The 13,087-nt window shown below is 36.7% G+C and overlaps 1 protein-coding gene across 1 annotated transcript; it reads right to left on the reverse strand.

Moving 5' to 3' along the window:
• Positions 1–214: 214 nt before the first annotated feature.
• Positions 215–11,850, reverse strand: LOC103705149 (vesicle-associated protein 1-3-like). The gene is made up of 8 exons (XM_008788771.4): positions 11,627–11,850; positions 11,246–11,316; positions 11,047–11,128; positions 10,799–10,914; positions 10,549–10,704; positions 10,361–10,405; positions 8,892–8,969; positions 215–609 (listed from the first exon to the last, which is right to left on the reverse strand). The coding sequence occupies exons 1-8, from the start codon at positions 11,676–11,678 to the stop codon at positions 487–489; spliced, it is 723 nt and encodes a 240-aa protein (XP_008786993.2). The 5' UTR covers positions 11,679–11,850; the 3' UTR covers positions 215–486.
• Positions 11,851–13,087: the final 1,237 nt, after the last annotated feature.

The raw sequence follows: 13,087 nt of genomic DNA on the forward strand, positions 1-13,087 counted from the left end.
AGCATTTTTTTTTTTGGTTTTCTATGATTAACATTTTTCTAATGGTATAATATCATTGCCTTTCCGGTGTTGGTCGCTGTATGTGTCATAGTTAATTTTTCTAATCTATGTTAATTTGTTTTCCTCTCATTGATGAAACATTCAAGCCTCTTTGAAGGTTCCATAGCAAGGCAATTCTTCTGAACAGGCTAACTGTGACCACCGCTGGTTCATGTGTGTTCCTAAATACTTTGTTTAAAATTTAGAATCATGTCAGGGATTTAAATTCGAAATACAATCAATGAGTTTAATCACAAAGTCGTCTAAAGATGAAGAGGTCATTTCCTCTTCAAATGCTATGAATTGCCCCAAAAAATAAACCTTTCTTCTTCTCCTCCTCCTCCCTGTTTTCTCCCCCTCTGAGACACTCCATGCTGGGGGCGGATGGACGCGAGGCTTACCATAGACCATACTTCCGGTGTAATTTGTCTAAGTTCATTTTTCCTTCTAAGTCTTCTTGATAGTGTACCAGAATAGAACACCCAAGAAAGCCACAATTGCCACAAACACCACTGAAAAACCACTGCGACCTAAATTTCTTTGCTTCTTAAGCAGCTCCTGCAACCAAAACTTTGAGACAGAAATTGGCTATTTGTTATTTGGAATTCAAAGAAAAAACCAAAAAAATTGAGATGAACACAAGTGGAATTCAGTATTAAAAAAATAAACTTTTTTTGTACGTATACCTCTAAAATATATAAAATTGCATGAATATCCTCGTAAAATTACTATTTGCATGCATATACTTCTTTTTCTTCTTTGTTGCATGTGTACATGTACCGTCTAATATCGTTAAAAAAATAAATGGCTTAAAACTAAAATGACTGACATACCCTTATAGGTGGATATGCAAAAAAAAAGTTTGCGAAGACATTCATGCAATTTCTAATATTTAGAAGATTATACATTCAAAATCTATTAAAAAAAATCAAAACTCGGGTGGAAATTTTATGATTCAGTTGGATCGACAAGTCAAAAAAGGATTGAGCCACGTTGTCAATTTTCTATTTTAAGATCATAACGCAGTCGAGTTAGAATATTAAGTGATCATTTTGGTAATGCTATTCTCCATTTATTTTCTATATAATTATCATTATTGAATCTATGACATCTACATATTCTTCATTATTTTTAAAATATTAAAGCATACCAAATTTAAATTAATTATAAATGCTTAGATTAGTAAAATATTTTTAGTAATTTATAAATGTTGAGTTGTTTGTTTTTGTGGCAAGAATTTTGAAAAATCAACATGATTCATTCTATAAGAGTTGATATTAACATGAGATCATGTGACATGATAATATTAATTTTTTTTTGCCACTTTTTTTATTAAAAACAACTGAATCATCTTTACCGAATTTTGATCATTTTTATTGAATTTTTTTAAGTATATACCCTCCTAAATATGTGTAATTGCATGAATACCCTTCCAAAGTTACTATTTGTATGTATATCCTTGTAAAGTTTTTTTTTTGCACATCTACTTGTATGGTTATTTCAATTATTTTAAATTTAAATCGTTTATTTTTTAACAATATTAGATGGTATGGGTATATATACATATATAAAGAAAAGAGTATATATGCAAAAAAGTATTTTATGAGAGTATACATGCAAATAGCAATTTTACGAGGATAGTCGTACATTTTTGTATATTTTAGATGGCATATATGCAAAAAAAACAAAAAAATTAATAGACAGTATCATTGCTATATTTATCAGGTATCATTGCTATATTTATCCACCAATTTTGCAACAAACAATGGCATCACTGCTATCTACAACCGCAGAAGATTAAGATAGTATTATAGAATCAAAATCATCATTTCATGTGAATAATATGCTCCATGGTCTGCTGAACATTGTTATTCACTATACACAAAAACTGGTGTCACAAACTCAAATAAAAAAAAATATGCCATTGATATTTGCTCATTCATCTGGAAGATCAGGCTTGACAGGCCTTGTCATGCGATCCTGAACTTGATGAGTAGAGACTCTTATTGTTTGTTGTGAAAAGGCTGTTGGAGGAGGCTTCATGATGGCTCCAACTATATGGATCATCCTGATGTGTTAAGGTTCCTCTTCAAATTCAGTAATCCTCCCCCAAAGAGATATTTACTCCTAGATCATGATAGAAATACCTAATATCACACACACTCTCTCTCTCCAAACACTTCCTGTACATTAATGGGTTTTCATTAACTTCTTGTGCATACAACCAAACTGCGCTTCCATTTTCTTGTCCATTCTGTCCATGAAGGTTTAATCCCTAGAAAATGCTCTCTTTCTCATACCTCTCACAATTTTTTGTCCAGCATCCCTCCTAAACCAAATTTGAAACTTTCAGCCCAAGATGAGCTCCAAAGTTTTTAATTGCACAAAATTCTACCTTTCCTTCAAATGTAAGGTTCATGACTCTTCATCATTTCCATGTCCACTTACGTGCTTAAACCTTCTACATTAGACGAAATCCCAAACAATAATATGATGTCAAAACTTATGACTACTAAATAGTCTTATGGCAATACATCAATTATTTAACTCTGCAATTTATTAAGACCACCAAACACACTTATCTGCTCTTCATGGGTATATAGGAAACACTAACATGCCTATTGGTCCCTTCGTTGCATCCTAATAAAACCATACTGAAAATATGCCTTCCAGAAGCTCATGCATTGATGGAGTGCAAGCTGATTGAGTTAAGCCTGGCTAAATAGAAAAAGTCAAATTGCAAATTGAACAAGGAAAATACCTATGGATCACTTTATGGGGCAGATTCTATAGGATAACTGATGTCATTCATATTTTCTCATTAGCATGGCATCACTAGGGCACAAAAAGATGTGTTACCAGTTAGTTCTTGTGGACCCAATTGATGTCATGTTGATAAAAAAATGATACCACATTAGCTAACCGAAGAGCTTGCCCCGTGACATGGTCAGCCCAGTAATGTTCATTGAAAACACACTACAAGAAAATAGATCCTGCATGTGAAACATCAAGAAAAATTGAGAAAAACACGCAGCAAGATTTTCAACTAACAAACTTTTTTCACAAAACCACCGGACTCAGGCGGCAAAGGAACAAAACCTCGGTACGGGCCGGTATGAACCGGTCTGGGCAGGGACCGATACCGGATCAGCGTAGGATTCGGTACCGGGAGCTTTTCATTGAAAAACCGGCCGGTACGACCGTCGTACCGGTTCGGGCCGCCATTGGTACGCCGACCAGTACCGGTACGGCGGACCTTGGAAGAAACCATTGATGAAGATCAGGATATTAAGGATAAGTTGTGTAACTTTTACACAAGCAGGCAGGCTCAATAAGTTAATTGCATCCCATTAGATGTGCCTCTTGTGCCGAATGTTCTATTGATTGAGGATCAATACCACTTGTGCCGTGAGGTTGGAAAAGATGAGATTGAAGCAGTTCGTTGAACCATGGCATCTGATAGGGCACCTGGCCCTGATAGTTTTCCCCTAGGTTTTTACAAAGGTTATTGGGGCATAGTGAAACAGGACATCAGCAATGCGTCGAGAACTTTTGTACAACCAGAAACAAACCACAAGCTTGGAAAGCCACATTCATAGTCTTGATTCTCAAATGCAGCAATCCAACCTTGCCATCTCATTATTGGCCCATAAGTCTATGTAATACAGTTATAAACTGATTGCTGAAATTCTAACTGCTTTCACATCCGGGAGATCAATTTCTGATAATGTAATTTTAGCACAGGAGGCCCTTCACTTGCTTAACAGGGCTGGTGCTCGGAAACCATTGATGGTAATCAAACATGATAAGCAGCTGCTTATAATAGTTAAGTGGGACTAATTGGAAGAAGTGATGTATCACTTTTATTTTCCAAAGCAATGGATTAAACGGATAAATGGGGGTAACAAGGGACCTAGCTTTTCAATTTTGATCAATGGAACACCTACTGCATTCTTTAATTCAACAATGGGGTTAAGGCAGGCGGTCCCCTGTCACCATGCCTATTTGTTTTATGTTCTTGGATGATGTCAAGGGCATCAAACAAAGCAATGGAAGATGGTTGTGGTGCTGGTACTGTCAAGGCGTCAACTATCCAATATTTGCCTATGATTGTCTACTTCTTTCAAGGGGTCAATCATCCAATAAATCATTGCAGAACTTAAAGAACATTATCAAAACCTATTGCCAACATTCGGGCTATAATGTGAATTTAGAAAAATCTGCAGAATTGTTCAGTCCTAAAATTAGTCATGATTTGGCTAGCAACTTGGCTTCTCTGTTGGGTATCATGAGTTGAAGGGCTAGACCAATATCCTGGTATACTTATCAAGAACTCCAGGATGCTGGTTGGAGATCTCCAACACTTGTACAAGGAAACTACATACTCTCTCTTGGAATACTATTTGCAGTCCAAAAACATGTGGGACAATGAGGAATCCCTGACTTACACGTGTGGTGGAAGGCTCTCTTAAGCAAAGTTGCAGGAAGGTTCATGCTGAAACCAAATAGGTTGGTTGCCAGAGTTAAAAAATACAGACTTAATGGGGAGTGGCAGCCCTATGTTCTACCTTCAAATAGCTCTCTTTTATGGAAGCCTATTGAAGAAATGAGAAGGCATCTTCAAGATCATTTTATACGGGTGATTGGTTAATGTACAGCTATTAATACAGTTACCCAGCCCTGGTTCTCTGCCCCTCCTTTGTGACAAATGGCTATTTGCTAACAATGTTGAACCACTTGACAACTACCCAACTGTTAGTCATTTGCTCAATGATAATGGTGAATTGAATTCTCAAATTATTACTGAGTGTTTTCCGAGCGAACTGATTCAGCAAATTTTGCAGGTTCCCACACCCATTCAAGGAGGTAATGATGTTTTATGTTTGGGAGAGATTAGGAGGTGAAGAATCAAAGTGGAGGAGGTGCTTTAATGGAATAGTATCATCACTTATATTCTAAGAGCTGGCTCCTATCCAAGGTGGCTTCTATCCAAGGTCTTCCTGGTCACTACTCCCAATTCAAATTCTTTGCAAAGGTCTCAGTCGCTACTGCTTTATACACTTTGGTCGATTTGGTTCTTGAGGAGCTTGACACTTTCCATCAGCAGCAACTACCCATCAATTCTGTCTTTGAACGTGCTCTATTGCTCACCAATGAATTCTGGCAGTACATTGATGAGTGTGCTTTCAAAAGAACAAAGCTTGAAGGACGGGAGCAATTACATAGACAATAGAAAGGAATATCTTTGCACAAAACAAGATTGAGGTTCACAAGCAACCTGTACGGCACTTGCCAATGACAGGCACGACAAAGAATGAGTTCCATCATAGCTGAGGCGTATTGATCATTTTTTTTAGTGGGTGGGTGGGGGGTTGTGGCAGGGAGGGGTTAAAGTTCCACAAATGTTGAACTTCACAGATCCTATTATCAAGCCCATAAAAACATGGTGAACCCATGAATCATTGACCCCACCACAAGAGAGAAATCAAAGAGAACTAGAAAGGAAATTAAGTAGTATCAATTCCATAAAAAAATTGAATTAGGATAAGGTTCAGACTCCATACAAACAAGATATCAGGAAATGAAAGAGGTCATCAAAGTGAAGTTTTGAAGATGAAGATAACTCAATCAATGATAAGGACCTATTCAGTAAAACTTTAAAAGGAAGCCAGAAACTCATAAAAGAAAATAAAAATTCTAACATTCACAAAGGGCAGGTGTTGAGATTTTCTTTCTCATTAATAAAGAAATGCAACTGACATAATCAGATTACTACATTAATTTATGTATGTTTTGGCTGCTAGATTTTGCCATTACTTAGGCATTAGAAATAACACTTCACATCAAAAGACAAAGAAAAGAAAAGCACCTGCCATGTTATTATGATAACTTGTATCAACCGGGCAATTTGCAAGCTTGAAATGATTCTGTTTGGCCTCAGCATTCATAGACATTTCAATCTAACAGCTATTAAAATTACAATTCTAATATGTCTATGATTGCCTTGGATAGCCAAATCTATCAAAAATATCACTATTCCACCATATATTTCAGGTATCTAATATCACAAACTCCCAAATGTTCTGAACATTTGCAAAAGTCAAGCAAAGCTTCTAAATTTTAAAGATAGAAATGAAAAACAATGTTGTTAAGATGAGAATCGAATCATAAATCATAGAGAGGGTTAGATTGGATCGTGGATCATAAGATTTTATTTTTGCTTATTTAAAAATATTAAAAATATAAAAAATGCTAAATGTTGAAGAATGAGTCCATCACAAAGTAGATGAATGAAGAATAGAATGCCATACATATAAGCAGTCTTCTTTCCATCATCATAAATCCAGATATAGCATGTCTAATAGGACATGCTATCATGTCTGATTATTAAAATTTTTATATACAACCAATCAATTCAATTATCCTTTTATGTAGAATACTTTTAGAAAATAAGTATCAGATTTCAACAAATGGTTGTAAAAATATAGAAACTGCCACTTGATCTTAATTTGTTAATTCCAAATTTTCTTTTAGTTTTACTTTCTAGAAGTTGAAAACCATAACAAGATTGCCAATTTTACAAGCTTGGACCTATTAGAGATGAAAAAGTAATTCCAAAAGACATCTAATTAATGAATTATATAAAACAGACTTCTGCACGACTTAATATGTAAATATCACGATCAATTTGGTAATTATGATCCAACGGATTGTATGCTGCTAAATATAAATCTAAATCTTATGATACTAAGTGATCCCGATCCAATGATGAGATCCGGATTGTTTAGGGAGATTTTGATCTGGATCATGGATCGTGAGGTTTTAACAACAATGACACTAAAAGATACATCAAATTTGGTCCCATAAGTTAGTTTCAGCTGAAACTCCAACACTTACCCTCGCTTCGATCAGGTTCGGTTGGAAAATGTAACTTGTTTTTCTCAAATTTGGAATAGTGAGGTTTTAACAACAATAACACTAAAAGATACATCAAATTTTGTCCCATAAGTTAGGTCCAGCTGAAACTCCAACACTTACCCTAGCTTCGATCAGGTTCAGTTTGAAAATGTAACTTGTTTTTCTCAACTTTGGAGTTCCATGCAAAATTTGGCACCATGTTTCTGTTCATACTAGGTGCCATTTTTCAGTTGTGTTGGTTCCATTCTGAAAATACCAGGAACCAATATCAACCTTGGGAGCATCTTGCCACAAAGCTAGAATCTAGTGATAAATTGATGGGTATACTCATTCTCAAAATTTGAACTAGGGCCATGGTTCAGTTGAATTCAGAGAGCTTTTTCTTTTTTTTGCCTTCTCCAGACTGACTGAGTTAAAGCACCTGTAGCTTTGCAGCAACCCGGTAAGGCATCATGGCAAAGCAGTATGCTACCATCTGAGCCAGTGCCCATGCAGCTATTAACTAAACAGTATTTATAAATAAAACAAGACATACTAAAAAAATTAGAAAACTAGAATGAGAAGATGAGATGGAGGGGTAGAAGGGTTGTGGAAGAAAATGTGGAAAGGTAGAGGCGGCAAAGCAGAATGGAAAAAGATAGAAGAATGCAGAGGAAAACACAACAGGTGAAAAAGAAAACCTTGATCTTCTCAATGACCACTGTGCTACCAGCATTCACCATTCATGACTTTTTTCTATCGTTTATTTCCAGTCAACGAGATTCTCCTACATTCTTTCATAGGTTCCCCTCTTTGTCCTTCATTAAGGTTAGATGAAAAAGGATTAAGGGTGAAGTAGCTTTCAACTCTTGCCCTACCCACTCAAATGGACCAAAGCTATCCAACCTGCTTGCTGCCTAACTTGCACACAAGCTGATCAGACCTACATGGGTGCTCTGGGAATTGTCGTGTGGCTTGACTGCCATTGAGGTTGCCTAGGCTCTAAGATGGCATGCAAGGGGCCACATAATCCTACACAGCCATCTAGACCGCCGTCTACAAAATTGACCTAATATCACTGGGTTCTACTATTGTGAAAGGAGAAGTCGAAGATGACTCAGTCCAACAGTGACAATTGGTTAACAAGAAAACTCTCAATGTTGAACCTCCCAATATGTCAAGAAGGAATGGAAATAGTGATTTCATGCTTTGATACCGTAAAAGATAAGAAACAACAGAGAAAATCATGTAAATTTGTTTTTAGGCACCCACCAGACAGAAAAGAGTGAACTGTCTCTTTACTATTTCCTTTAAGGAGTTGATTTAGTGTCTTGTTTGAAATGGCAACATCATGTAGAAAAATTGGGTATAAGTTACACAAGAAATCTATTTGGTAATTACATCACTAAGCTGCATATCCATTGTAAGGATAGTGAACTTGTTGAATCTTTATTTAAGGGATGATCACAAAAGTGATGCTAGTAATTGCACCAATGTTCTTGGTGATCATTTTCTTAATTCTTATGGAAGCTGATCGTTTGTGTTGCCTCCATTTACTTATTCCTTTCTCTTTTCCTATTGAACCTTTGTGACGGATCAAAGAACAGAACTATTACCATTACAGAATCATAATTGTGCTATAGAAAGATAATTTATTATGTGTTCTCATGCTGGAAAGTTACAATGTAAGAAAAGACTAAGAAGAGCAATAACGTACTAGTCATGGCACTAGGCCATAAACCATAATTGTGGACTATAATGGGAATAAAGGTCTCAAGATGCTGATCTATTGTGCATAAGAAAAGTAAAACAGAAATGAAAACAGAAGATCTTGAAATCAGCATAAAGGCTACAATTTATATCTGACTAACCTTTCAGACTAATACATCTTAAATATGTAGATTCTCTAATATAAGGAAATGAAGGTTCCATCCAAAGAAAGAGTGTAAACATACCAGCTCTTGTCGAATTTTCTGATTTTGCTGAATAGCATGACCTTTCTCCTCAGCTAACTTGGAAATCATAGTTAATGCCTACGATTAATAGAAAAAAAAACATTGAAACAGATAAATATCATCACTCCAACCTTTCAAGTACTACACATAAAAAGTTAGAACAGCATGTAACAGTAGATCTTCTTAGCTTGACAGCGGACAGAATACAGAAACTCAGCTAACCAATCAAGTTCTTGTTATGATCAGATCACTTGCCCAATCAACACTTCAATTAAAAAAACTCTAACAATGAAATTAGAAGACAAAAAAGCATGAACAGGGAAGAGGAATATCAAGGTTGCAAAAAAGGCCAATCTAAGTCAAACATAAAAAATAGTTGGAATGGAATTCTAGTAAATTGCTCTCTAGATGCAAACATTTAAAGCTCTACATCAATGGTTTTCTGACACGAGCTTTCCTAGAAATTTTGTGGTTCCTTGGATCGGCATGAATGGGACCTCAAAAGTGGGATTTTGTAATTGATTATCAAATAGAGAGCATGACATGTACTCAACGAAAAGGGTAGAAGGAGACAAATAATAACATTGAAAAGTGGCGCATAAAATAGAAGTGTACTCTTTGTCCCTTAATTTAATTTAAATAACCTCATTCGTGGCAAATTTGACATTTGAAAGTGAAAACTTGAAATAAAAGAGCAATGAAAAGAGAAAGTCTGCAATATAATTTTTAAAATGAAAAAAAAATAAAGAGATAGGCAAGCAGCCATCCTCATGCAGCCCCACCCCTTCTCTCTTTGTGCTAAGCCTCCATCACCCTCTCTCGTGTTGCCTATTCAAAGTAAGAGAGAGAGGTGATCCAGAAAAGAAATTGAAAGCCCTTAGCCAGTTGTAGGGTTTGTATGGCCCCATGATTGGAAACCTATATGTTGTAAGATATCTCGTAAGCAAAGACCTTGCGCCCATGTGGAAGATATGTTGTAAGCAAAGATATACATACCCCTATTGAGGGAGATGACTCAAACCGAAAGAGATGCATGATGCAAGGTGGAAGAATATCGATAGGAAACTCTGGGAAGTATTTGACAATAGTTATATGACAGTGTATTCCAACATGTGTCAGTCGAGAGTTCAACATATTCTTTGCAGAAATAGCTAGAAAGATTATGTGACAGGAAAACAATTGGGAAGAAAGCTTTCACAAGTCTGTGAACCTAAAATTCCAGGATGGTGCATCAATTGTGGACAACTTAATTTGTTCCCTTGAGGAATTATGCAAGATAATTTTAAAGGTTTTCAAAATGTTTACACCAAAACATCGGAATCAACATAATAGCAATCCTAGTTTCACCAAATTGCAGCTGCTACTCAATGTAAAGCAAACAAGAAAATGAAAATATGTTTCCTACAACCAATGAAACTTAAAAAATCTCTAAACAAAATCAACTGAACCAAATGAGAATAAAAAAACACCTCTGGAAGTTTTCCCTTTGATGGTTCTTCATGAGATTTTGATACCTGGAATCATTTTCATCAGCATTCAGTACAAATCCCAAACACGAAGAGTGTACAGATACATTAAATATAACTAAAAAAATTAAAATGCAAGAAAAAGTGATTGGTTGGAAAATAAAGAACAAAACAGCATGGCAATGACTTACATTGTCAAACAAGGATGGAGTTTGGGTTCCATTATCTAATGACCTTGGCGACCATCCCTCTTCTGGTTCCTCAGGAACTGGTGAGGGAGGATTAGCAGGAATATAAACAACCCGCAGCTTAAACTCGTCAACTACCTTATCAGGTGCCTTATTGAACTAACAATTCAACAAATTCAATAAAGTCTCAATAATCCCAAACTATAGAAAGCCAAAGTTGGACAAAAATCGTGAACTCGTAGAGTCTAGCCACCATTTCAGGGGTTATGTCCTTGGTCGTCGCTCCATCTGCTGCCACAACACTCTGAATAAGGAACTTGTCCTTGCATTGGTTGTCAGGCGGTGCTTCATTCTGAGCTTGCATCATGACTGACAGACCAACGACGTAGCAAGAAGCGAAATTAGGCTCCAATTGAAGCAATACATTTGTGATCTATGATTGCTGAAAACAAAGAATCCAATTGAAAACATGCTGCGGACTATAAGTAGCAAGATTTTCACCTGTAACACTGCATGTCGTGCGGGGCAAAACGATTCCCGTCTTGGGGCGCACGCAATACTTCTTCGGATTGGTTGTTTTGACCTAAAGAATGAAAGGAAGCATGACGCATTCCAAAGATCTTTACTATTAATACACCAACAAAGGAAGAAAATATTTAAAGAGAAGAATAAGTTAACAAAGGAAAATAAAGAGAATTACCTTGAAGGCAACATACCGATCGGTCTTGTTGGTCAGTTGCACGCAGCAAGTGATCTGCTTCTTGAGTTCAACTTTTCGAAACAAACACGGTGGTGATCATATCATCAGAAAAGCAACCCAATGACAGCAAAAATATTTCAAACACTAAAAAAAAAAAAAAAAATCAACGCCCAGATAAGGATCCATTGCCAATTTAAGGGAAAAAAAATCCCCGTCCTAAAATCACAACTACGACAAGATCAACAGATGGGTTCTTTGGGAGGAAGATTGATCGAAGCTCGAAGCATTGATTGCCAGTGATCAAGAAGTCGTTCTGAACTCGAGAGAGAGAGGAGGAAAAGAAGAGAAAAGGATCAAGAATCGGTTAAGGCGTAAACTTACAAGGGAATCTGAGATCCGAGGGTCGGATTTTGAGAAGCCCCATGCCGCTCATGATCCCAGATCGCGCCCAACAGCAGAGAGCTCGAAGGTTCTCCGCCTGTTTCGGTCGGAGATCGTCAGAGAGCGAGCGAGCGAGCGAGCGAGAGGAACGTTTCCTCGTTCTCTTTCCTTTTATGTTTTAATTATAATTCTTGTTTTGTCTCCGTTGGACGAACAGTCGAGATCTCTGCTCGGGTAGTGGAAGTTAGGCCTTTATAGCTCCAGCTGGAATGACGAAATGCCCATCGGCTTCCATCGGGATCCGTCGATGCTCAACGGAACCCGCAATCTGGACCACCGGAGGGTAGATTCACCGATGGACCCGCCCGATATGCTATCTAGTATCTACGCTGTGCCGAACTGGAGCCCACTGGCCCCACTCGCTTCCCTACTTTTTGCTTATTTATGTCGCCACTTTCCATCTGCCACTTAGAAAACCTTCGAACAACATACCCTCTATTACGCAGATCAAACATATCGATCAAAACAAGCATCAATTAAATTAAAAAATAATAATAATAAATTAATAAAAATAAATAAATTTATTTGAAAAAAATTGAAACAATAAACTCGGCAGGTCAGCAGATCCGAACCTTTGTTTTGCCAAGCAAACTCGAGCTCGAGTCCAATACAAAGCTCGGTACCGAGTCCAAACCCGAGCTTTTGTGAAACGAGCCGAGCGCGAGCCTCCAGGCTCAGGGTCGAGCTTGGGCTCGGCTCGACTCGTTAACAAACCTACATGCAATCTCAGAAGCTAACCTCAATCTCTGGTCAATTAGTTTGCTTTGCATGCTAAGCTCGTAAGTTTTTTTGGATAATTCTAACAAGAAGTTTATTTAAATTTTTTATCTTTTTAAGATCATTGGGCAGATTAGAGATTGGCTACTTAATGTTTTTTAGTTCGTCCATATATATTAACTTGACAAGATTTGGAATTCATGGAGTGCTCGAAAGAAAGGATTTTGGAATTTAAGATGTCATGGAACTGATATTAATCTTTTCTTCATTTGTTTGATTAAATGTTTGTTTACTTTAATTTAAAGATAATTACATTGCCAACTAACCCACCTATTGGTTAGCCAAAGGTCTTGACACCTTAACGACGGTAGCCCTGAGTGATTTTTTACTATTTATTTTCATGATAATTGGGAAGATTGGGAAGTGTGCAAATAGTTTTATGGAGCAATTAGAGACAAATAGTTTTTAGTTTCAGATTGATGACCAATGTAACAAAGTACTAAACGTTCATGAAACAACCAATATAGATAATTTTTAAGATTCACCACGTGTGGATGATCCTGTATCATAAATTGATTTGAGGTAGATTCAAGTAATGATGGAAAGATCACTGGGGCATTAATTTCTTCTGTTAAATGATACATGACAAATAAACTTCAAGAATTTAATGTTGTGAGTAGCATA

This window comes from Phoenix dactylifera, chromosome 2 (genome assembly GCF_009389715.1).
Source record: "Phoenix dactylifera cultivar Barhee BC4 chromosome 2, palm_55x_up_171113_PBpolish2nd_filt_p, whole genome shotgun sequence".
Lineage (NCBI taxonomy): Eukaryota > Viridiplantae > Streptophyta > Magnoliopsida > Arecales > Arecaceae > Phoenix > Phoenix dactylifera.

What these genes read in the sequence shown, in the direction of transcription:
- LOC103705149 (XM_008788771.4), bottom strand. Translation starts at nt 11,678, where the DNA reads ATGAGCGGCATGGGGCTTCTCAAAATCCGACCCTCGGATCTCAGATTC. An exon ending in CTCCATCCTTGTTTGACAAT is followed by an intron (nt 10,406 to 10,548) that starts GTAAGTCATTGC and finishes AAATGATTCCAG; the next exon opens with GTATCAAAATCTCATGAAGA. An exon ending in CAAAGGGAAAACTTCCAGAG is followed by an intron (nt 8,970 to 10,360) that starts GTGTTTTTTTAT and finishes TATTAATCGTAG; the next exon opens with GCATTAACTATGATTTCCAA.